This window comes from Nipponia nippon, unplaced genomic scaffold, assembly GCF_047370975.1.
Source record: "Nipponia nippon isolate SJK-2023a ecotype South Korea unplaced genomic scaffold, ASM4737097v1 scaffold_16, whole genome shotgun sequence".
NCBI lineage: Eukaryota > Metazoa > Chordata > Aves > Pelecaniformes > Threskiornithidae > Nipponia > Nipponia nippon.
In genome coordinates, this window is record NW_028262332.1 from 7,969,908 (window position 1) to 7,991,400 (window position 21,493).

The 21,493-nt window shown below is 47.4% G+C and overlaps 1 protein-coding gene across 5 annotated transcripts in view; it reads right to left on the reverse strand.

The window, feature by feature from the left end:
- Positions 1-5,093: 5,093 nt before the first annotated feature.
- Positions 5,094-21,493, reverse strand: part of DDX31 (DEAD-box helicase 31) — a 50,411-nt gene continuing 34,011 nt past the window's right edge. For 4 of the 5 annotated variants that reach the window (XM_087752632.1, XM_087752631.1, XM_087752633.1 and 1 more), the window contains 2 exons: positions 16,044-16,224; positions 5,094-5,516 (listed from right to left, as the gene is read on the reverse strand). In XM_087752632.1, the coding sequence (XP_087608758.1) occupies positions 5,369-5,516; positions 16,044-16,224 (329 nt within the window). In that variant the 3' untranslated portion in view covers positions 5,094-5,368. Of the gene's footprint in view, positions 5,517-15,206; positions 15,387-16,043; positions 16,225-21,493 lie in introns of all 5 variants that reach the window. The other variant, XR_015703642.1, reaches the window with a different exon arrangement.

Consider the following 21,493-nt stretch of genomic DNA (forward strand, 5'->3'; position numbering starts at 1 on the left):
CGATGCTGGCCGGGGCGGTGATAACCGCCGCGCTGGTGAATTATTAACGCTAATCTTAAGTGTATAATTGCCTAAGTGCTTTAAATGATCGCTTTGGAAAATGGATTGTTTCCACCCTTTAAAAGTGTCGCTCATCTGGCTGCGGCCAGCGAGCCCGGCAGCTGGTCCCCGGGACAGCCGGGCAGCGGCTCGCCGTCTCGGGGAGCCGACAGATGGGCTGCGGGCTCAGCCCGCCCGGCCCCTCCGCCGCTCCCCCGGCCCCTCCGCCGCTCCCCCGGCCCCTCCGCAGCCGGCGGGGCCCCCCCCGCCCCTTCCCCGGCACCCACCGCCCGCCCCGGCCCCGCAGCATCCCCGGGGCCCGGCCCCAGCCCCGTGCCTCCGGCCCCAGCCCGACGCCCCCGGCCCGGCCGGCCCCGGGGGGGCTTTGGCCCGGCACCCCGAGCCCCGGCGGCCCCGCGGGGAGGGTTATTGTCGGCTCGGCCAAATGCACAGCCACGCCTGGAGGAGAGAGCCCCCGGCCTTTGTGGACGGGGCTGTTCCTTTGCATGTGAATGGGGGAGTTTGGTAAATCCCCGGGCCTCGGTTGGGGCGAGGAGGAGGAGGAGGAGGAGGAGGAGGAGGAGGAAGGGGGGGTCGCTCCCAGCTCGGGGTTAATGAAGTGGGAAAGGAGTCTTTCAGAGAGGCCTGCAAACAACCCCCCTCCCCGGGCAACAACCCCCCGTCCCAAATCCTACATGGATTGACTTAAACCCAGGGGATAAGTGCTTTAAATTAATCTCATTGAATAAGAATGAGGCCAAACAAAACTCTTTAAAATCATATTAAAAATCTATCAAAGGACAACTTGCAGTGGGTGTGCTTTTCATTTTGTGAGTGCAAAGGCAAGGAGCATACAGCAACCTTCCTCCCATTTACACAGCAGGAATGTGAATCAAAGACATTCTCTAATATTTAATTGTCCTTGTAGCCATAGCAGATTCCTCCTCTTACATTAATGAAGTACAAGGCTTCGTTACACGTTTGTAATTGCAATATTTAAATTTGCCATTTCACATCTGGAAGAAGCTGGAAACTCCTCTGAAACAGCGGGTCTGAGCCAGCGCCGTAAGGCGGTGACGGGGGCCGGTTGGCGTTAGGAGGACGGTAGGAGAGAGCGGGGCAGAGCCCCGAGGAAACCTCGGCTGCAGGAAGGGGAACGGCCGTGCCGGGTCTGGCGGGGAAGGAAAGAGGGGACGTGAGGGCTGGAGCCGTCTCCTCCAGGGAGATCTCACGCAAGGCAAGCTTCAAAATCAATCAGTTTAGGGAAGACACCACGCGCTGTAGGCTCTCGTCAGAGAGCGCTGCGCTCGCCACATGAGCAGCATCTTCTGCAGGAAGATTTCAGCAGCCTCCAAAGCTGCCGACGGCCCAGCCTCACCTCCAGCTTGTGCGCGGGGACTGAGACGGGAGCCCGCTGCCCGACAGCGGACCCCACACCGGCACCGGTCCTGCACCTACAGCAGCCCCAGACCGGCCTGGAAACTCATTTCCAGAGGCCGGTGCCAGGCAGGCACGATCCTGGCGCGTCCTGAGGGGTGGGACAGGCTGTGCCGGGTTGAAATTAGATGAAGCAGTAAAAATGGCACAGTTGAGAAGGAGCATCAGTCCCATTAAGGAAACCTTTGGAGTATTGCACCCGTTCTGCTCCACCGATTTCTCCTGGGGTACTGAGACTCCAAGAAGCAGGCTGCTGGAGGGTGGCTTCTGTCAGCTCCAGGCTCTGGATCTGAGACACAAAGCAGTTAGTGCAGGGGGTTTGGCAGGACCAGACACAACCTTGGCTCTCAAGCCCCTTCTGGGCTTTTACGCAGCTTGAGGGCCTTCTTCCTCCCCTCCCGACGCAGCTTTAACTGGGACTGCCACCCTGGGAACAAAGAATGAAAGCTGCTCCTCTGAACATGCCAACCCACACAAATTCAGTGAAATCAGTAGAATTGCTTCTAGCTGAGCTATTTCACGGTTTCGTCTGAACACCAAACAAAATTATGCCAGAATGGAAAGCCCAGAACAATCGGCGCTTTCCCTGTCCTCTCCCCCAGCTGGTGGAGAAAATAAATTGTTGTAAAGAGGGAAGTTCTGTTGCTTTCTAGCCTGCTTAGTTACAGGCGCTTCTCAGCGGTGGCTACCAGCGCGAAGGTGTCTTGGGTTTGACCTGGACACTGAAAGCACGTGTTCAACCGTGGCCCTCGTGCCAACCGACCTCGCCTCTGCCTGTCCCGCAGCCTCGAGGTGTGAACTCACGATGTTCCAGCTGCAGAGGAGCGGAGGATGTGGGCTCCTATTGCTGGCAAAGGACACGGAGCCAGACGAGAGCAAAGAAAAGGCGCAAGAGCATCTCCTGGGAGAGGCAGGGCTCCAGGCGCGAGAGCAGGGAGCAGCAAGGAAGGCAAACCCAAACTCACCCAGGTCTGACTTGGGCAGCTTTACATAAAAGCTCCGTAGTGCCATTATTTCCAGACCAAATGCAGAAGCTTCAAGCCGCAGGGCAGCAAGGCCCCGACCATTCACCACAATTAAGACAAGAAAGCAAACCTGACCAAAGCCAACGCCAAAACTGCGGTTTCACCGACCGCTGCCAAGAGCCGATCTCCCCGCCCTTAGGAGCTGCGTAGGCAGCTCCCACCCAGCCAAGCCCCTTGCAACGCACACCGCATACCTCGGCAAAGTCAGGAGCCGTTCAGGGCGACGTCCACCCGCTCCAAGCCAGGGCTGGGCCGGGGGATCCCACCGTGACCCCAGCAGCTCCTCCAGCATTCGGGTGCTCAAGCTCCTGCTGCCAGCTGCTGGAGCTCGGCCACCCCTGCTCCAGGCAAGTACCACACCCTGCCCGGCCTTGATGAAGAGATGCTTTGAGGCAAGCGCAAATTAACTCCAGACCTTCCAGGTTCTTCCTAAATTGCATGATGCACAAGGATAAAGTCAGCTCAGAGCCAATCTAGAGCTGCCAAAGTGTAAATAAGGGCAGAATTTGATTCCCAGCTACAATTCAACCACATTTTGCACATTGGCCTTCAAGTTTATTAGGAGCAAACTCGGCTTAGCTTCAGGTGTGTGTGCATTTAACAATTTTCCTTTCTTCTTTAACAATCTTCTCCTTTTCCTTTCCCTAATCACGCAAGTAATCCAGAGCTATCTGCTAAAGGATGGTGAAGCTGAAAGAAAAAGGCATTCTTTTTTTTTTTTTTAATCCCATTATCCATCATAAACGTTTGGAATGCTACATGCCCCGTTAATGCAGACAGCAATGAGATTTCCCGACGCCCCTCACTGACGTGCTGTTGGCCTTTATTCCCATTATTCTGAATTTGCCAACAGTCCCTATTAACTCATACGTGACAGCCAGCCAGGAGAAGGTCATGTATTTTCCCCTCATGCCCAAGATCATGAGTTCCCAAACTTACACGCTCTGCATCGCTCTCTGAGTCATTTTCATCCTCAGGGGTTTCTTTTCTGTATAAGTTGACATTTGCCTTAGACCTGATGGCTCTTCCGAACAGTACTCACAACAAAATCAGGAGGGCTTTGTTGTTATTTTATCTTAATCTAATAAATGCTAGTAACTTAAATAATTTTATACTGGAGCCTTTTTAACATCTTTCTTAAATGTTCAGAAAAGTATTGCAGTAAAATCAGCGTGTTTGGTAATTGCCTGGGAGGAAAAAAAAAATCATTTTGGTTCTCAAAAGTTACATTCACTTCAGAAATTAAATACTTTTGGGCTGATTGCTTCCCTCCTACAGTCCTTAGCATGACTCACTGCCGCCCAAAGTAGGCGCCCTCAATTCTGTATTCACAAAGTGAGTATCCTTTTCACCTGGTTATACTCCTTTTGCAGTACTTTTTCCTTTCTGGCACCTGAAATTACCCCTGGATTTGAGCACTTTCTGGTCCTGCATTAAACTTGCCCAGCTTGGGTCACAGGTGGGTTGCTCTTCCTCATCCCTTTTCTTGAGGAAGACACATGCAGGCAGCAGAAAGTTGTGTTTGGGTAGGGTTTTGCACTGTTTTCAAACGTGTACTACTCGGTGCTTGTGTTCTAGGAGGTGCTGGAAGCGGCACAGCGAGGAAGACAGGGAGAGGGAGGCGGGTGCTCACCTGTGGGTCCTGCGGGAGTTTGTCAGGCTCCCGCAAGCCTCGGGGAGCGCCCGCTCTCCCCCAGCCTCGCCAGCTCAAAGGGGAGTTTTGTCACGCGCTTCACCAGAGCTCGGGCTCCATTTCACACGCTGGGCAATGGCGAGTGAGCGCCAGCCTCGGCACAGTTGGGGCCATGCTGCATCCCTCTTCTCAGCAGCACCAATTCTCCGATGAGAAGGAAGAACGAGAAAAAAGGCAAATGGGAAAAGCAAGAAGCGAAATCCATTAGCTTGGGACGTGCTCAAAAAAGGCCTACCCAAAGCAGGGAGACCCCCGAAAGCCGGGGTTACTACTGGCAAGTGTTAGCAAGAGCTGGCAAAGGCTTCACTGTTCAGAGAGGCGAGACTTTTCATACATACTCTGCGTTGTATAATTAGGTATGACAACACGCTGCAGGCAAGGAGAAGCTTGGAGACTGCTGGATTCCACACTGGCTTCTTCCCACATTGACGACGTTTGTTCCCAAACTCAGGAGTTTTGACATGAAGTTTTGTGCCCATGAGCTCTGCCCCAAAGGGACCATGTGTCATTACCCTGAAGAGCTCTTCACAATCCTACCGCTTGCACTGAAATCGGGGAGACTCCTTCTAGGTGGCAATATCTGACTAACCATCGGTGTCCAGGGGCAGACCTCGCCCCAGCGCACAGACGACGGGAGAGAAGGTGGCAGCAACCTGGCTGCGTTACCCGAGACAGGAGCAGAAGTGCCCCGCTGTATAACGACATGTCCCCTGTCAGCCTCTCCTCTCCTCTTAAACGTGCTCCTAACACCTCCTCTGCCACTACTGTTTATCTGGTTAAAAATAAGCAAGCAAACAGCGTGGAGTGTTTCTACAGGTCTTTTAAACAGGGAGGCATCTCCTGTCTGAGTACACTTGTCTCCCTTTCATGTTATATAGACATCACATTTCTCTGAAAACTGTGTTTAACACTTTTTATTTTTCTTGCAAAAACCACCTTGGAAACACGGTGCATCTTCAGAAAGCCACATGTAATTGTGGCAGTGCAACAGGACACGCCTGGATTCGCTTCCATTTGGACCTATGGAATGAGGGGGAGGAGGCCAAGATCCCCAAGATCCCTCCCATATTTGCCTGATAAATTGAAGCACTCCTCAGTTGATTTGGCAGGTCACCCCGACCCCCGGCTGAGGCGCTCAAGCAGGTTTTGCAGCCAATGACTGGAAGGTCCCGGCTTATGTTGGAATCTGCTGGTTGCCAGGTTTTCTCCGTTTTTTCTTCTTCTTGACCTTGGATACACCAGTGTCCATCCCACTGGAATATTCAGATCGCAAGATCTCAGCAAGGCGATGTTTGCCGTGGGTCTTCTTGAGAAGGTCAGACCTGGGCAGAGGGAAGAGAAGAGGAATTAGATTTCCTTCTCTCTGAAACGCTGCTAGGTGGGTTACTTATTTTACAGCTGTGGAAAGTGACATTTGCGCATTAGCAGAAGAACAGCTTCCTTTTCTTGAGGCTTGATTTGAAATTCTGTCTCATGCAAAATTAGATATTGTTGTGACAGGTTTTCACAAAGGTGGCAAAATATCATGCCGTTTTTAAAAGCAAGCCTTTGTTCTGTACAAATGCTCTTGCAGGGGTGGCGGGGAGAAGGAGGGAAGGTTGTGTGCTGAAGGCTGATGAATTAGGTGACACAGCAGTTTGAAAATTATAATAATAATAAAAAACCTAACAGCCTTAAGACATTGAACAATGGAAACATTTTATAAACAGAGCTTAAATCCAGAGCTTGAAAACACAAGAAACCCAAACAAACAAGAAAAAAAAAAAAAGTCAGGAGTTTAAACCCAACAGACTCTTTTCTTGCAGTGTCCTGCAGACATCCCATGCACCTTCCAGCCTCCCTCTCCAGAGACCGGCTTTTGCAAAGGTAGCTGCATTCTGCCCAGCCGCTCAACATGGATCTCCCTGTAGCCCTAAACTGCCAGCTATAAATATAAAAACCCACTCAGCATTTTTCCACCACAAGTTCTGCCACTGTCCTGCTCTATGACCTTGGGCAAATCTCATCCTCATTGCTGCTGTCACCCTCTCTTGCTGTTTAAACTGCATGCTCGTCAGTGCAGGACCAGTCGTTCCCTACCACGTTCCCACGGTCCCGGGCGCAACGGGATCTTCACGGCTATTGGCGTCTGCGCATACCATTCTCCTCCTTATGATAAAGGCCAGTAATAGATCTCAAAAATTTCCAGAGACGTGAACAGAAATCTATCTGTCCCTCTAAATACAACGGGGGGTTGAACAGAAGCCCCACATCCATGCCAGCGTCCATTTATGGACCTCAGCGGTCCTACAGGTCGCAGCCTTATAGCCCTGCCTCTCCTAATTCCTTCAGGTGTCCAGAACAGTGTTGGGGATCACAGGAGAAGGAAGCATTTTTGGCTGCAGCAACAGATCAATCCATTCATCAGGCCAAACACACAAAGAAGGGAAGGGAAGCAAACTCTTGGCTGTCTGGGGTATATGCTTGCCCCCTTTTCCACAGCTTGTTTTCCATCCCTGTGTAGGTTTCATGGCTGGAGTGGGTTTGGAAGGATGGATCAGAATGATAAGAAGGATGGTGTGATGATTACCACTGAAAGATGGTTTCCCTAGAAGGGAAAGCCTGGAAGACACAGGCGAGAAGACTCTGGTACCTTCGCTGTAGTCTCCATTCTCACACTAATTAAACATTCGAGCTCTGCGTTGGCAGAAGGGCTAGAGACTGCACATACCGGAGAAATAAAACGCACAGCCACCACCTGGTTTGAACCCTCAGAAACTAAGGCAAAAAGACAGAATCAACTCGAAAGCGAGCGTACAGCTAACGAAGCAAACGTGGTAAAGCCGTCCCTGCAGTACCCCCGCAGCAGAAGTGCCTTGCCAACCTGCCTTCCTGAATGCAAAAGCCACAGCAGCACGGAGGGGTGCTTGTGGGCGCACGCGCAGCGCCGGGCCAAGGTGTGCCCCCAGCCAGCCCAGCTGCAAAAACTTTGTAGTGCAGCTGTATCCTCCGCTCAGTCCCCTCCATCACTTGATAAAGTTTCTATTTGACACTGTCACTGCATCTCCAAGCATTTACTACAGTAATTCGAGGGTTACCAAGCAACAGATCAGTTTACTTAACAACAGGGAACTCTCTGCTGCAAAAGGACAAGTAATCCACCAGTAGCTGCCGGGCTGAGTTTCAGCTCAGCAGGGAGGTTGTCCAACACTTTATTATCAATCAGGTGAAATCACTGCCCAATTAGTAAATCAATACCCCCTGCTGTGGTGATCAGCTGTACACAGAAAAGCAAGGATGCGGGGAAAAGGCAGGTTTCTCCCTCTAACCAGGGCCACAAAAATCAATGGAGCTGTGCTGCAGAACCTGTGCTGATCACTGAGAGAAGAGGAGCAGCTGTCAAGGCCCTGTTTAAGCAGGAGATGGAAGAGCCACAGGCAACAGCAACAGTCTGCAGTGACAGCACACCAGGAAAAGTGCACCAGATCAGGATCCCTGGCTGGATTCTGATTCCTGTTGTAAACCTGTAAATTCCCCTCTCTGCTCAACTGGTGAAAGCCTCTGGGGCTTTGCCAGAGCAGTCAAGATAACATCGGTGAGGAAAGGCGCCCTGTGGTTATGAGACAAAGCCCAGGAGAACAGAGCGAGACCTTGATACTGACCCTCTGAGCATCCTTGGGCAAGGTATTTAATCTCTTTGGCCTTCATGTCCATTCTCTCACCTCACAACCCCGGATGACTGCATTTTCCCTATTGCCGAAGGCTGGTGTGACCTTAATTTAAGAGAGCTGTGTGGTGATACTGAATACTGTGGCAAAAAGCTTCACAGAAAGGCTGTAAATATAAGATGCACTTGCAACACAGAGAGAATCCATGTTCCCATCACTGAATAAACACATGGATTGTCAGCATCTCTTTCTGTGATCTCACGGCTAGGTATCATGGTATATTGAGCCCTAATGAGAACACATCATGTTGATAATGGGCAGAGAAATCCCCAGCCCTTTAAATCCCTCCCTCCAAACACAACAGTCAGTCTTTAGGTGGGGAACTACAAAACAGTGCAGCTCAGGGGAACTTGCAGGGGAAAAAAGATTCACTAATGACCGACCCATCCCAACGTGCTACAGTGCCAAGATTTCAGCAGGGCTTAAAGGAGAAAGGAATGTTCAAATGGATGAGAAAATAGCCACTTTTATTAGCTGGGGGAAAATGAGACAGGAATAGAGAAGTCATAACTCAGAAAATCAAACAGCCCCAACACGAGTTAGGAAGAACCCGTCCCTGAACACAAGCTATTTGACTTCTCTGTGTTACTGTCCAGCACACTGGGTGTTGAGTGCTGTGACATATTGGATGCCAGGCAGCAGCACCACTGGACTACCACTCTTTTATGCTAGATATGGGGTATCAGGACTCCCATAAAAGACAGATGGGAATTGGTAAGTAGTCAGAGGAGCCAGCAGAGATGAGTTAGCACCACCTTCTAACTTCAAGTGGGGGACACAGCATCCCTTCGTTTGCAAGGCTTAACTCTAGACCCAACCACTGCTTTGGGCTTTATGTGCCAGGTATAGGTCAAAAACCATATCACCTCAAGATCTATCTAATCACCTCATTATCAAGGGGAGGGAAAGGTGCTTTGCACAGTGAGGAAGGGAAGGCAGAGCACCTAGTAATTGCTTGGCATGGTCTGAGAAAGCTCCCTTCCTCCTCATGGAGACAGAGGAAAGAATAAAAGACCCAGGTTTACAGCTGCCTGTGCACATCTGTAATTAAGTTGCAACCTCACAAAAGCTGGCAACAAGAGCCTCAGCAGAGGGACAATAAGGAAATAGAGGAACTGTTCCCAGATGACTCTGTTATATCCTGAAAGGCTGGGAAAGACCAGGACAGAGACAAAGTTTTAAAGACAAAAAAAAGCTCTGTCCTGCTCTAGAAAACTGGAATGATTTTATTCACTCTTTAAACATGAGAGACTCGTGAATCTTGCTAAATACATTACTGAATGATGAAAAGGCAGGAGAGGAGCATTTGGAAGAAACAAGCGAGAAAGAGTGTCCAGTGAAGGAAAGAGAATAAAATGCTCCTTTCCTCTGCCTCAGTTTCCTTCTGCCTCCGTCTGCAGAGCCACTCCCAGCACCCAGCAAGCTGCTCCCCTTCCCTGTCCCACTCAGGAGCCGCAGTGGTCTGCAGGGGTGCTGATGCTGCCCAACCCTCCACCTCGGAGGAAATCTGAATGAATTGGACCAGTCTCCTTTTCTGGCCCCTTGACTCTCAACTCTTTGCTTTGCTCAAGAGTATCAGAAAAGATTCAAGGCAAATCTTTGTTCACATTATTAAAAAAAAAACCCAAACCCAAACAGGTGAATGCAGCATAGGTGATTAGCCTGAAATCCTCTCTGTTGTTTCCAGCTCTGTCTTCTGCTCTGCCACACGATACTAACTCACCACAGAAGTCCCACCTCGCTTACATGCAACACACCTTCACCACACTCAGTTTGTGGCTTCCACACACCCTGGGCGATCGATGGCTTTGCGAGCTCTGAAGACACCATCCGCTGAATTCCACCATCACTAGCAACAAGATGGTAGAGTAACAGAGACTATACTACGGCAAAAAAAAACCAAGACAAGTATACTGAACTAAACTTTGAGGATGTTCAACATAGCTGAGATCCTGTGGACAGCTCCAAGGCACAAACAGAAGAGTAAGAAAAGCATACACAAACCGTTCTGTTTCTATATAACATCCCATTCATCTCCCAAGCATTACTGAAAAGATCCTAAGAATGATCAAGTTTCTCCAGCTGATTTCATCAGATTGAATTTGTTACAATATGCAAACCATGATCCTGGATGTAGAGACTCTCAAACATTCAGGTGTGAAAGGACCAAGTGACAATGGTAAGAAAAGGAATGAGTATCTGACGCCATTTTTCAGTTTCATTTCAAAATGCTAATATGTGTGCTTCATTGACACATCTGCTTCATTAGAAAACTGAATCACAAGCTGATCTCCAAGCGAAGAACTCCTACATTCCAGAGTAGTGGTACATATACATGCATGGCTTCTTAGATATCATTTGATGGCTCAGAATATGCCTCTGTTTACCTAAATGGTGAGCGAGCTTGTTCTTAGAGATGTCTCCTTCAACTTGGTTGGCATTGCTGTCTGTTCCTTTGTCTTGCGCTGTGTGAAATGCTGGTGCAATGCAGTGCAGCAAGTGTAGTGACCTTTAACCAGCTCGCAGCATCTGCAGCAACCAAAGGCTCCCAAATTGCTCCAGCTGAGGAAGAAGGAGTATAAAGTTCTGACGCACAGTCCCAGAACTCATGGTGTGTCTTTGGAGGAGACAGGAGTAGGCTGTTTCATTTATCAGAGAACATTTCAACATGGATCGCACTATCAATCTGCCTGACAGCACCTCCAACAGCTCTTTGAAACTGTGCCAGCAACAGAGCTGGGTTACCTCTGGGCCAAGGCTGCTGCAACACCTGCTTTTTCTACTTACAGTGTTGGATGAACCATCTGCAGCCAACACAACCCTGTTTGGGTTGGTTTTTCTGCTGTTGTTTTCTGTGGAGTGGGGGCAAGAAATTCATCAGCAATCCTACACTGCTCTCGACAAGTCAACAGATGGCCTAGGTACTCTGTTATCAGCTGATGCAAATGCTAGCTTGAGAAGATCAAGGAAAATTATTACCCAGTCAGACCGAGCATCAAGCACTGTTCCAGAATAGGCAGAGCAGAGCAGTCTTCACGCCGAGACATGCTGAACAGTGAAGCCCACCTTACCCCTACTGAAGTCAACTGTATTTCAGCTACAAAGAGAGAGACAAAACCCCACAGCTTCACTACCATCCCTTGGTTTTCACCCTATGGAGCACCACTGGGAGGCTGGGAACCTGCTTCTGTCAGGCTCTTTCCCAGCCTAAAGACAGAATATATTTCAATTAGAGGGAGCTGATCGTTTTTTGGTGCGTATCGAACAGCACAAATGTTTTCCAGCTCCATGTGCAAAAGCCCTGTTAGCTTGCTCAAAGACGGAGCAAAGGCTCTGTGCTGCAGCCACAGTGGGACAGGGCAGTAATAAAGAGCATTGCTGCACGCAGATGACAATCAGATGGATTTTACAATTATAAAACTTTAATTTCGTAACAGGACTTTTTTATAACATCATGATGTGGTAAGCAGGACTCATCTGTGTCCCTGAACTGCCTTCATGACGAGTGATGGTGATGTTTCCTTTCATAGTAGCCATGTCTCTTACTCTAATTTTTGGATCCGTTTGCACTCTAGTCCATGAATACACACTCTTATCTGAGCTCCAGTCTGGCTTTCTAGAGCAGACTGCCCAAACCAAGTGAAATTCCCAGTGGACAGAATTCCAAAGTTGCATTTTGACTAATTAAGTGATATTAGGAAAGCTGTAAATGGCACGCAAAAACTGCAGGAAAACTGCTTCTAATGATTAGACAATTGCTGTGCAGAGAGACCCAGCTGCAGCCTTGATTCGCAAGCCCTGTCAATAGAAGCATCAGTCTTTCCAAAATTGTCAACGCCAAGACGTTCAAAAGTGGAATCAAGGATACGAGGTAGGAGAGAAGGTAAAACGCTCTTAGCTTCACCCAAAGGAGACTGCTGCCCTAGCCGTACAAAGGAGGACACGCAGGGTTACGAGGTATATTTCCCAGCAGGACTCTAATTCTATCCGACCACTAAATGCTGAAGAATGAATTGGTGCAATAATCTTGCCGTCAAAACCTTAAGGGCATGATGATATCCATATCCAGAGCAATGGCGGTGTAACAGTGATGTAAATCAACCCCCTCAAACAGAAGCACCCCGGACAGCTTTTCTTGATCCCATTTTAGTTAAGGGTTGGACTTAAACTCTGAAGCATGAGGTGATTTTCACCTTAATTTTTATACTCACTTTTTGCACATGCTGTAGCAACTATGAATATACTTGATACTCATATGTAAATTAAATCTTTCTGAGCATTTCTGGCATCAGAGATATCCTGTAGCAATGAGTTCCACAGAATCTATCGAACTTAAAGATTTATCTCGTTCTTTGTAATGGCTTGAATTCACAAATGAGGCAAATTAAGTTGCAGCTCCTCATTACAGTGAAACCCTTTGGGGACATACACCAGTCTTCCAGAGTTCAAAAGGAGAAAACAGACCATCGGTCGCCACAGAACCCCATAAAACCCCACTGATCCAAAATGCAGAAGATTGAGTAGCACAGGGGTGCTGGGTGGAATGGCAACAGGACTTTGGCATCTGCATTGTGAAAGAGTCAAAAGACATGTCTATCTGGCGTGTCAGCTACTTCCTGTGCATGCTGCTTCTCTGCAGTCAACGAAAGACAGTTAATCCCCCAATGGAAGTGGGATCAGCTTCCTTGAACCTACCCTTCAGTAAAAGCAAGAGCCCAGACACTTACTAAGCTGATGTACTGTAACTTAATATACAGTATCTGGTTCATGTGCTCATCTCTTACCTAAATACAGCATTTCAGCTTTCAAAAAAAATCACGAGCAATTATTTTTCCATCTTCAGATTGGGTTTTGCAAGAACGACTAAAGCTAAGAGACAGCTGGTTTGCACAGAGAGGTTTAAAAAATATACGGAAGTTTTACACAATGAATGCACATTCAGGAGGAGAGGGCTGCATCCACATTTCAGCACTGAACCATCACACACCTGGCTGCTCTGTCTCCCTGTCTCACCTTCCCCAAGCAGGCTCTGTAAGGAGGTGCTAAGCACAAAAGGAGACTTCAAAAGAAATGAAAAGTTTTCCTTGTCCTCTTAAGGAAACGTTTAATGATTGCCTTTACCCCACTTTCAACCTGGACTGCCTGTTCTTTATTCTCTGGCCAGGTGCTGAGAGATGAGACTGTAGCGAGCAGACTGATTAAAAACAAGTATCGGATGTTTGGAGACAATGTGTAATACGACAACCAACACTCATGGTATCATGTGAGAAATACAATTAAAAAGATTGCTCTGTGAGTATGCTGTTATAATTTCAAGCCTTGCATTTTACAATTAAAAACCATTTCTCTTCGAAACGGCAGGCTAAATTCTGCTTTCTGCTTTGTCAGCGTGGAATCCAAAGCAATTCTCTGTAAGTTAACAGCACTAGCTCGAATTTATGCTAGGGGAGACTGAAGTTGAATCTATATTCACTTTCTCTAAACTATCCTATAAATACTAATATATCTTCTCTCTTTTTTTTTTTTTTTTAAACACACACAGAGGAGGTTGATTAGAAACAAGTTTCACAGGCAAGAACAATTGTTGCACGTCAGAACTCTGGCTATTTCTGCAGGGTCTTAACTTTCCAGATGCTCCCGGATTTGAAATCTGGAGCTTGAGCTGTGATGAACCTGTGCAAAGTCTGCCCACTTTCCCTGAGCTGCAGTTATATGATCCACGTGCAAATGAGCTTTCAAATCACTCTCAGACCATTTGTTCTAACACCTCCACATCCCCCAACCCCACGCGTCCTGGCCGTAAACTACCTACTGTATCTTGAGCTTGTCTGTACTATAATAGGATGAAGACTTGGGGAGGAGGAACGCCATCTAAAAGAGGTTCGTAACAAGGGAAAAAGTAGCTCTAACAGAGTAGCAACATCATAGGAACAGAGAGAGGCATTGTTGCAGGCCAAGTAATCCTGTGACACGCTACTGTCAGTCATAGCTTGACACCCTGCTGGGCCAGCAAGACATCAAAGCCCACCCCATACCATCTTACATGCTCTTTATCGGCTAATCAGGCTATTCTTCCTGAAATAAAGCTCCGTTAAATCCCCTGCTCACAGGGGCATTCCCATCCTGTTGCCCATCTGCTGGTGAGGGTCAGCTGAAGCAGGAGGCAGATCAGTGGCCTGTCCCTGGTGGCTTCCCTAAGAAGGACAATGCGGTCTCCAACTTTTTATTTTAAAATCCCTTCCCCTTGCATTTTTTTTTTTTTGTTTTCCAAGACATGTACATGTGCAAGAGATGTCACCAGCCCAGGAACAATTACGTGGATTAGTGCTTTAATTGCACGGCTAACGTTTGCTAATGGAGTTTGCAGCAACGATTACAGGGAAAAAGTCACAACTGATACTGATAAAAGAAAAAAGATTTTCCTCCTTTGAATTATGGCAGTGATTTTACTGGCAAGCCAGAGGTTTGTATCCTGCCATTGAGCTACGGAAGACAGCGAGCCCTTAACATTGTAATCTCAAAAGGGAGGATTATCTGTCCTGGGGAACCAACTCAAAGTAGCTTGGATTGCATGTATTGAGCGCCTTCAGCTCCATTTCAAGCAGAGAAGAGGATTCAGGGCTCTGCTCCTCCAGGAGCATCAGGGAGTCTCAAATTCCTTACACAGGAAAGGAATACCCAGGAAGAGCCTTGTTCACACACCAAAGGGGGTAGAGCTCTAACTCTAGGTTTGCTACAGACTCTTCCTGGGAGACATCCCACATAATTCTGCAGAAATGCTTTTGCCAGAACTACTTAAATCTACTTAAATCTAAAACTAAAAAAATACACTGCAGTCCTCCCCTTTCCTTCAGGTACTAAGCTAATGTCTTCTTAGGGAGAAGAATAAGTAGCCCAAGCTGCAGCTGACCATTCTAAGGACGGACACAATTGGCCCCGTGGCAAATCTGACAGCCAGGAAACTGCTGGTGGAACCGCAGGAGAAAGCCCACAAAAGACTGCCTGTCTAGTGTAGAAAAGGTGATAAAAAAGGCCAGAGGAGGCCACAGAAGGCCTTTAAAGACAGTAAGACACATACTTTGCTCCTGATGCAGTGGTATTTGTCGAGGCCAGAAAGGAAGAGACTATCTTGTGAGATAAATCAGCACTCATAGAGCCTTGCTCATAAGGCGCAGGACAGTCAACTTCAAATTTGAGAAGTGAAAATATTCGTTTCTCTGCTATTTCCTTGATTCTTTTATCATCCCACGCCCTACACCAACAGCGAGTACTTATGAGCACAGCTGTATCTGTGAGAGCCTTTACCTCGACAGGGATGAGGACAAAGAGCTGCTGCTGCAGTTGATGCTGAGCCAGGGATCATAGCTCTCTGCAGGACCATGCGACTGGAAGTGGGGATGAGAATGGAAAAAATCTGGCAGCTTCTACTATGGAGGTGCTTGGCCACGACAACAGGACTGCTGCTGGAGTTCTAGCAACCAAGATCTGCACAAGAAAGAGAACCACTCCAATACTGGGGAAGTCTCGTGCTTCGTTCTGGAACACTGCCTGTACCCTTCCTCATCCTTCAAGGTAGCTCTCGAGTGAAGTATAAATAAATAAAATTTAGGCTGCTTCTGCTCATAAGGCTCATAGAAGATGGTGTTTTCCAAGTGCTCAGAAAATGGAAAAGCTGCAGAAAAACCCAGGCTAGTCTATGTAGGTGCATCTCCACACTTAGCAGCTTCCTTCAAAAAAAGAGCATCTTTATCAGAAGCTACAAAGCGAGCTGCTTGTTTTTGTTTTGTTGTTTTTTTTGTTTTTTTTTAAACTGAATTCCCACTTAAATGTTCAACCAAGTTGGTTTAATGAATGTAATTTTTAGGCCTTCGAAAGCCATTAGAAAAAGGGAATGAAACAACAGCTCAGACAGCAGTGCAACCTAAGCCAATGGCTCAAGATGATTTAGCCTCTCAGGAACAATCACACGTGACCTGCCCATGGCAGGGGGGGTTGGACTTGATGATCTTTGAAGGTTCCTTCCAACCCAAACTGTTCTCTGATTCTATGATTCCTGGAGCAAGCACAACAACCTTGAGGAGCAAAGCACACCATAGCTTGTCGTGGGGTGTTCCTCGGCTCAGGAACATCAGATTGGCCTACCTTTTTGGTCTTGGTTTGGTTTTCTTCTTTGAGCCTGCAGTTGGAAGAGCAGTCAGGTTCTGAGGGGCATCTCTCAGGCCAAAGCTCTTGGCCACGTGACCCAGATGGAGAGATTTGATGTGGAAGATGTGCTTGAGGTTCCTGGGATATGTGGTATAGGCACAAAGGAAAGACTGCAATGCTGAGGGAGAGGGGAAAAAAAAAGTTAGTTCTGTTTGCTACTGCATTTTTATTTATATATATATACTTAAAGATTCAGCTGTTCCAGCTGAAAGGACATTGGTCTTGTCCTTTGGGACACCTTCTGGTCAGCAGCTGGTAGAAAAGGTTGGTATGTTAAAAATCTGTGAAGGTTGTACAGTACTAGTACAATCCCGAAAGGAGAAGGTAGGTGGTGGAGAAGCGTTGGGAACTGAAACAAAGCTACATTAAGTTGCATTAGGTTTGCCTCTTGCAAGGATGCCCCCTCTGCCAGACAGGGTGATGTCTGTAGCACATCTCTCAAGAAGAGTCATTGACATCAAATGGTAGCAGATAAGGGGAGAGAGGGAATAGAGATACAGGGATGAAGAGAGGGAAGGAGAAGCATGGAGGTGGCATAGGAAGTCTCCTCTGATATTACAGTCCCAGTCGTCCATGCATTTTTCACCAGTTACTAGCTAGTCCCTTATAAATATCTGAGAGCCAGATGGATTTCCTGACTCATCATCACACTGAGAACAGAGCTCACCTTCTCAAAAGGGAAAAATAATAGAATTGCGTGCAAATTTCCCTTCACATCTTTATATTCCTGTAATGCCCTTCCCTCAGGGCTCATTGCTCTAAAGACGATCATCCACTAATATGAACACTACCACTCCTCCTCCATGTACCCGAAACATTAACTACACCCAGGCTGTCCTCTCTGCTATGGGGAATAGAGGGACTTTTAGTAAGGCAACGCTACAGCTCAGAAAATGCCTCCCTTCAATCCCCTGCTGCTCCTCTGCTTGCTAAACCTTCCGTGTCCCCCCAGCCCTCGCTCCAACCACCACCTACAGCTTTCATCTCCCTCTCAACCCCTGACAGCAGCAAGCTCTAAACTCTAACCTCTCCTGCCCTTGCCTGTTGAGCCACCGGACCAGCAAGTTTGCCCACAGCTTATGTCTAATCTCTTGGCAGCAGCCAGAGATTGGAGTTTATGAACAGTAATAAAAATGTCATTTTAGCAGATCAGCTCCTGGAAGGACCCAGGGAATCCATCAAAGCTCTGTTTACTGAGTAAAGCGAACTCCTTTTCCCAATCGATGAGAGAAAAAGATTGAGTTTTTTGCACCTTCTTCCCAATTTCACAATGCTACTCTTTTAGAGGCATCTGAGCATTGAGAGACCTGTATTTTCCCAAAAAGAGAATGCTAAATTCCAAATACCCTGTCTCATCTGAAAGCCATCCTTCTGAGGGATTATGAACTAGTTCAAATGCTCTCAAAAACCCAGTCTGCTGCTTTTTTTCCAATGAAGTTATTGGTCAAATTCACCTGCTATGAGAAGGTGTAACTCTTCAAAAGGAACAATATGAACTTGCTCCCGCTCTGAATTTGGTCCCGTTGGAGCTAATATAGCTGTCTTTCTCGCAGCATTTGAAATGGTTGATACTAAAGATCCTGTTATTATGAAGGCTGAGCTCACCTCCCACAGTTCTTCAGATAGGAAAGGCTGCTGGTACTAACTCCCCAGATCAGAGTTAGAGAATCAAAGTGTCCAAGGCCCCCCTCTTCCCAAAGTCCTGACAGACAACTGGCAGATCCAGTCCTGAGTCAGAGCATGCAAAACCAGGGAGAGCTGCAAGACACTAATCCAAAGCTGAACTAACAGCCCTGCCGCACCAGCAGGTCGAAACCTCACCTCATGCAACTGTCTCACCGCCGAAGAGCTCAGAGCTGCTAACGTTCATTACAGCACCCATGAGATTTAAATGAAGAACTTTGTGGGCGAGATTCTTTTTTTAAATCTTTACTATCTATCAGGTCTTTAGACTTCTCAGTGTTGCCAGAGTCATGTTTTCCAGCTTTTATGTGCAATTATAGTGGCCAGATATTAAAAGCTTTTTTTTCTTTTTTAAAGTTGAAATTCTTCTATAATTTTGTGATCAAAGAGATAAAGCTTTATGAAAACAACTCAAAAAGACTGGTAACAGTGCTGGTCAGGCCATACTTCACATAAAGGTTACCTCAGCTTAAGGCCACAGGAGCAAAGTGCCTGAGCTGTTACAGTTTTTGCCACACCAACATGAGTCCAAGGCAATATATACCGGCCTGGGGGGGATTCCGACTTGCACTCGTGTAAGAGAGTGGATTTAGAACGGTCCTTTGCACCTGTGCATCCCCACTTTTCTATAGGAAATGTAATTGTGGAAAGTCAAAGGGGGGAAAAAAAAAAATAGAAGAGCACATATGATGGAGGTTAGATAGGTTGGTTTGTTGTTTTTTTAAACAGGGGACAAGAGGGTAATGAGATATGAAAGTGAGACAGGTGACATAACCTGTTCACCATGCTCTCAGCTGGCAGCCAGTTCCCAGCGCCGGCCCCCGAGCACAGCCTCAGCCGCACAGCTGGATAAAGCGGTGGAGGCATTTTGCCAGCGTACGGAGCATGTGGGAACGGGAAGGAAGAACGCACCAAAGCCGCCATGGATTCAAGCACTGTGCCACAGCAGTGGGCTCCTGTTACTCTGCTGTCCCTCTCCACACAGGGGTGCTGAGGACAGAAAGGATGACACAAAATGCTCAACTATTGGCTAAAAAATGGGGAAACACGGAGGAGAAAAGCAGGGTTTGCTTCCTTACCCTTTCTGTAACCCCAGTGGCAAGGTGGCATGAAGGATCAGTCTCCTGAGCTCTACCTGTTCCCACAGCTCCAAAACAGAGTATCCGTCACCATGCAACCCTTCGGGTGAGAGCCCTCCATTTCCCAAGAGGGGCTCCACACTTCATGAGATTCATCCTTCAGGTAGCAGGGCCCAGCCGTAGCCCTCCTCCCACCCACCTCACCGCTGATCAGTCAATCAAGTTTGAAGGGCAGCACCTTCACTGAACCATTTCATTTGAGTTTGGAAAACACGGGACCAAGAGGCAGAAGGGGCGAGTGGGCAGGGAGCCACTCGGCTTTTGAAAGCAGGCTGCAGTCAAAACACTGCTTATTAACATTGACTGGGTCAGAAAATGGAGAAAAAGAGAAACAAATGCATCTCTGGCACAGTTTCCAATTGATTGTCTGCCATGAAAGCAAAAGCCAGCTGCCATGTTAATTATTCATGATGCCTGGCGCAGAGGGGAGGAAGAGGAGGCTTATGGAAGCCACTCAGCAGTGCAAAATTTGCATATGTAGATAGCAGAGGAGGAAAAAGAGGTGGAGTGCTCCTGTACCCGATAAATGGGATGCACAACATTTCAGCATTTCCTGATCTATCTTCTGTACTTCTTGTCTGTGGCTAAAAAAGTTATTAGTGCTGAGGCCAGCAACAAGTGTGTGTGTGTGTGGGGTGTGTGTGCGCACACAGTGACACATGCTGTACAGAGAGAAACCACAGAGGTTTCCTAAGTGGGACCAGAGCCATTCAGTTGTTCTGCCTGTCACAGTCATTTCAGGTTAGAAGTTCGCATGGGGTATAAGGAATCTCAGGGGAGTAACAAGAAGCTCATCCATGCAGAATCAAGGATTTGATCATATTAGTCACGTGCTTTGAGACTGTGGACTTAAAAGTGCAGCTATAAAAGTAATTACGCCAGTCAAGTAGCACAACGCAGCTGAAAATGGGTGCAAGCAAGCCGTTTGCGTAGCAAGCCTCTAACGCTTTCACTGTTAGGAGAAAGGTATTTCGAAACCCTGAGGGGAAAAAAAATCAGCACTGCAACTGTTAGAGGCACGGGGGTGAGAATCAGTACAGTGACACGCAGTGGCGGGGAGCAGAGCAGAGTGAAATGGTAGGATTTCAAATACCTCGCCCATCAATACGGCCATGCGTCACTAAAAGCACGCAGAATAATTTGGGGTAAGCAGGTAGTTACAGTACGAGCTCTAGTCGTTCTGCTATGTCATCACCTAACAAGTTAGTACAACATCCAGAGAAAAACAGCACCTTTGACCTCTTGAACAATCGCTTCTCGTGACTGCAAACAATTTTAATGCTGAACTTAACTTCTATCTTGAGAACACCCTTCCCTTATCCAGTTTCTACGATTACATTGTACAGCTCAAAGGCCAATTTCCCCATTTAGTTTTGGGCCCCTTAGTATGCGATTTATGTAGTTTAGTACATATGGTACTCTTTTACGCACACGCATACAGCAGGTATATAGAATGGTAAACAGAAATGATGTAGACCATTAAAATTCATGTCATCAGGACCCCTCTCTTCCAAACCTAACTGGAATCGCTGCAGAACTGAAATCAACAGGACTTCTGCACAAGCTTAGACAGCAGGATTTGACTCAGATCAAAGTGACAGATGAGGTGGAAAAGAAAACAATCAGGAAGGGAGACATGTGGGAAGAGGAGACTCAAAAAAAGGGGAAAGGCTCTAGTCCTATATATTGTGAGCAAGAGCGGTTTAGTCTCCTGCATAAAGAGTTTGCATTTTGTGGGCTTGTCTCAATATTTAATAACCAAATTCCACGTAATTGTCAAGGACCTTTGGGGCCTGACTTCCCGCATTCCCTTTACAACAGCTATTCAGTTTTCAGGTGCACCCAGGTCAGCCTTACTGGGCAACAGAACAGTACAGAGCAGAGGGGTGCCTACATTGCACCACCTTTTTGGCTCCTCTCAGGTGACTGCTTAGTGTTCTTTTTCCTAGCACATCCCTGGCAAGTTTTTAATCTTTCCCCAAAATCCACCTTCCTCTGGATTTTCCAAACTGAGAAGCAGCAGGGAAGAGTTTCTTGTACTGCTCAGTGACGATTGCTGTGCATCCTGCTTGGCAAAGATGGGAGATCAAATCCCAGATTTGCACCTAGCTACAATTATTATTAAATCCATCCCAGTTTTTCTTGTTCCTGCCTTTTTGAGTAGTTGCCCTCTCTCTCATTTTTCTCCCATCCCACACAACAACCTCCAATCTAAGATCCTTGCCTGTTAAGAGTTTCTCCCAAGGCACCCTGTCTTACAGGCTTCAAATTCGTCCCTGGTGTAAACTGAAAGCACCTAACGGGTATTGCTCCAGGATGCGGTTAAGCAGGTCACCCATGACCTTCCCAGCATAACACACATAATCTTTTCGCTCATGCGATTGGGTCAGAGCCCTCAGATGTGAATCCTATCGAAAGCCAAGATTAAACCTCATTTGCACGTAATACGGGAATGCAAGAAATTAACATTTAATATCATCGCAAAGCCTTCTGGGTCCATCTCAACCCCCTGCAGAGCCCAATGGCCCCAAAATGTTTCTTCCAGGCCTTTTCCCCGAAGCTTTC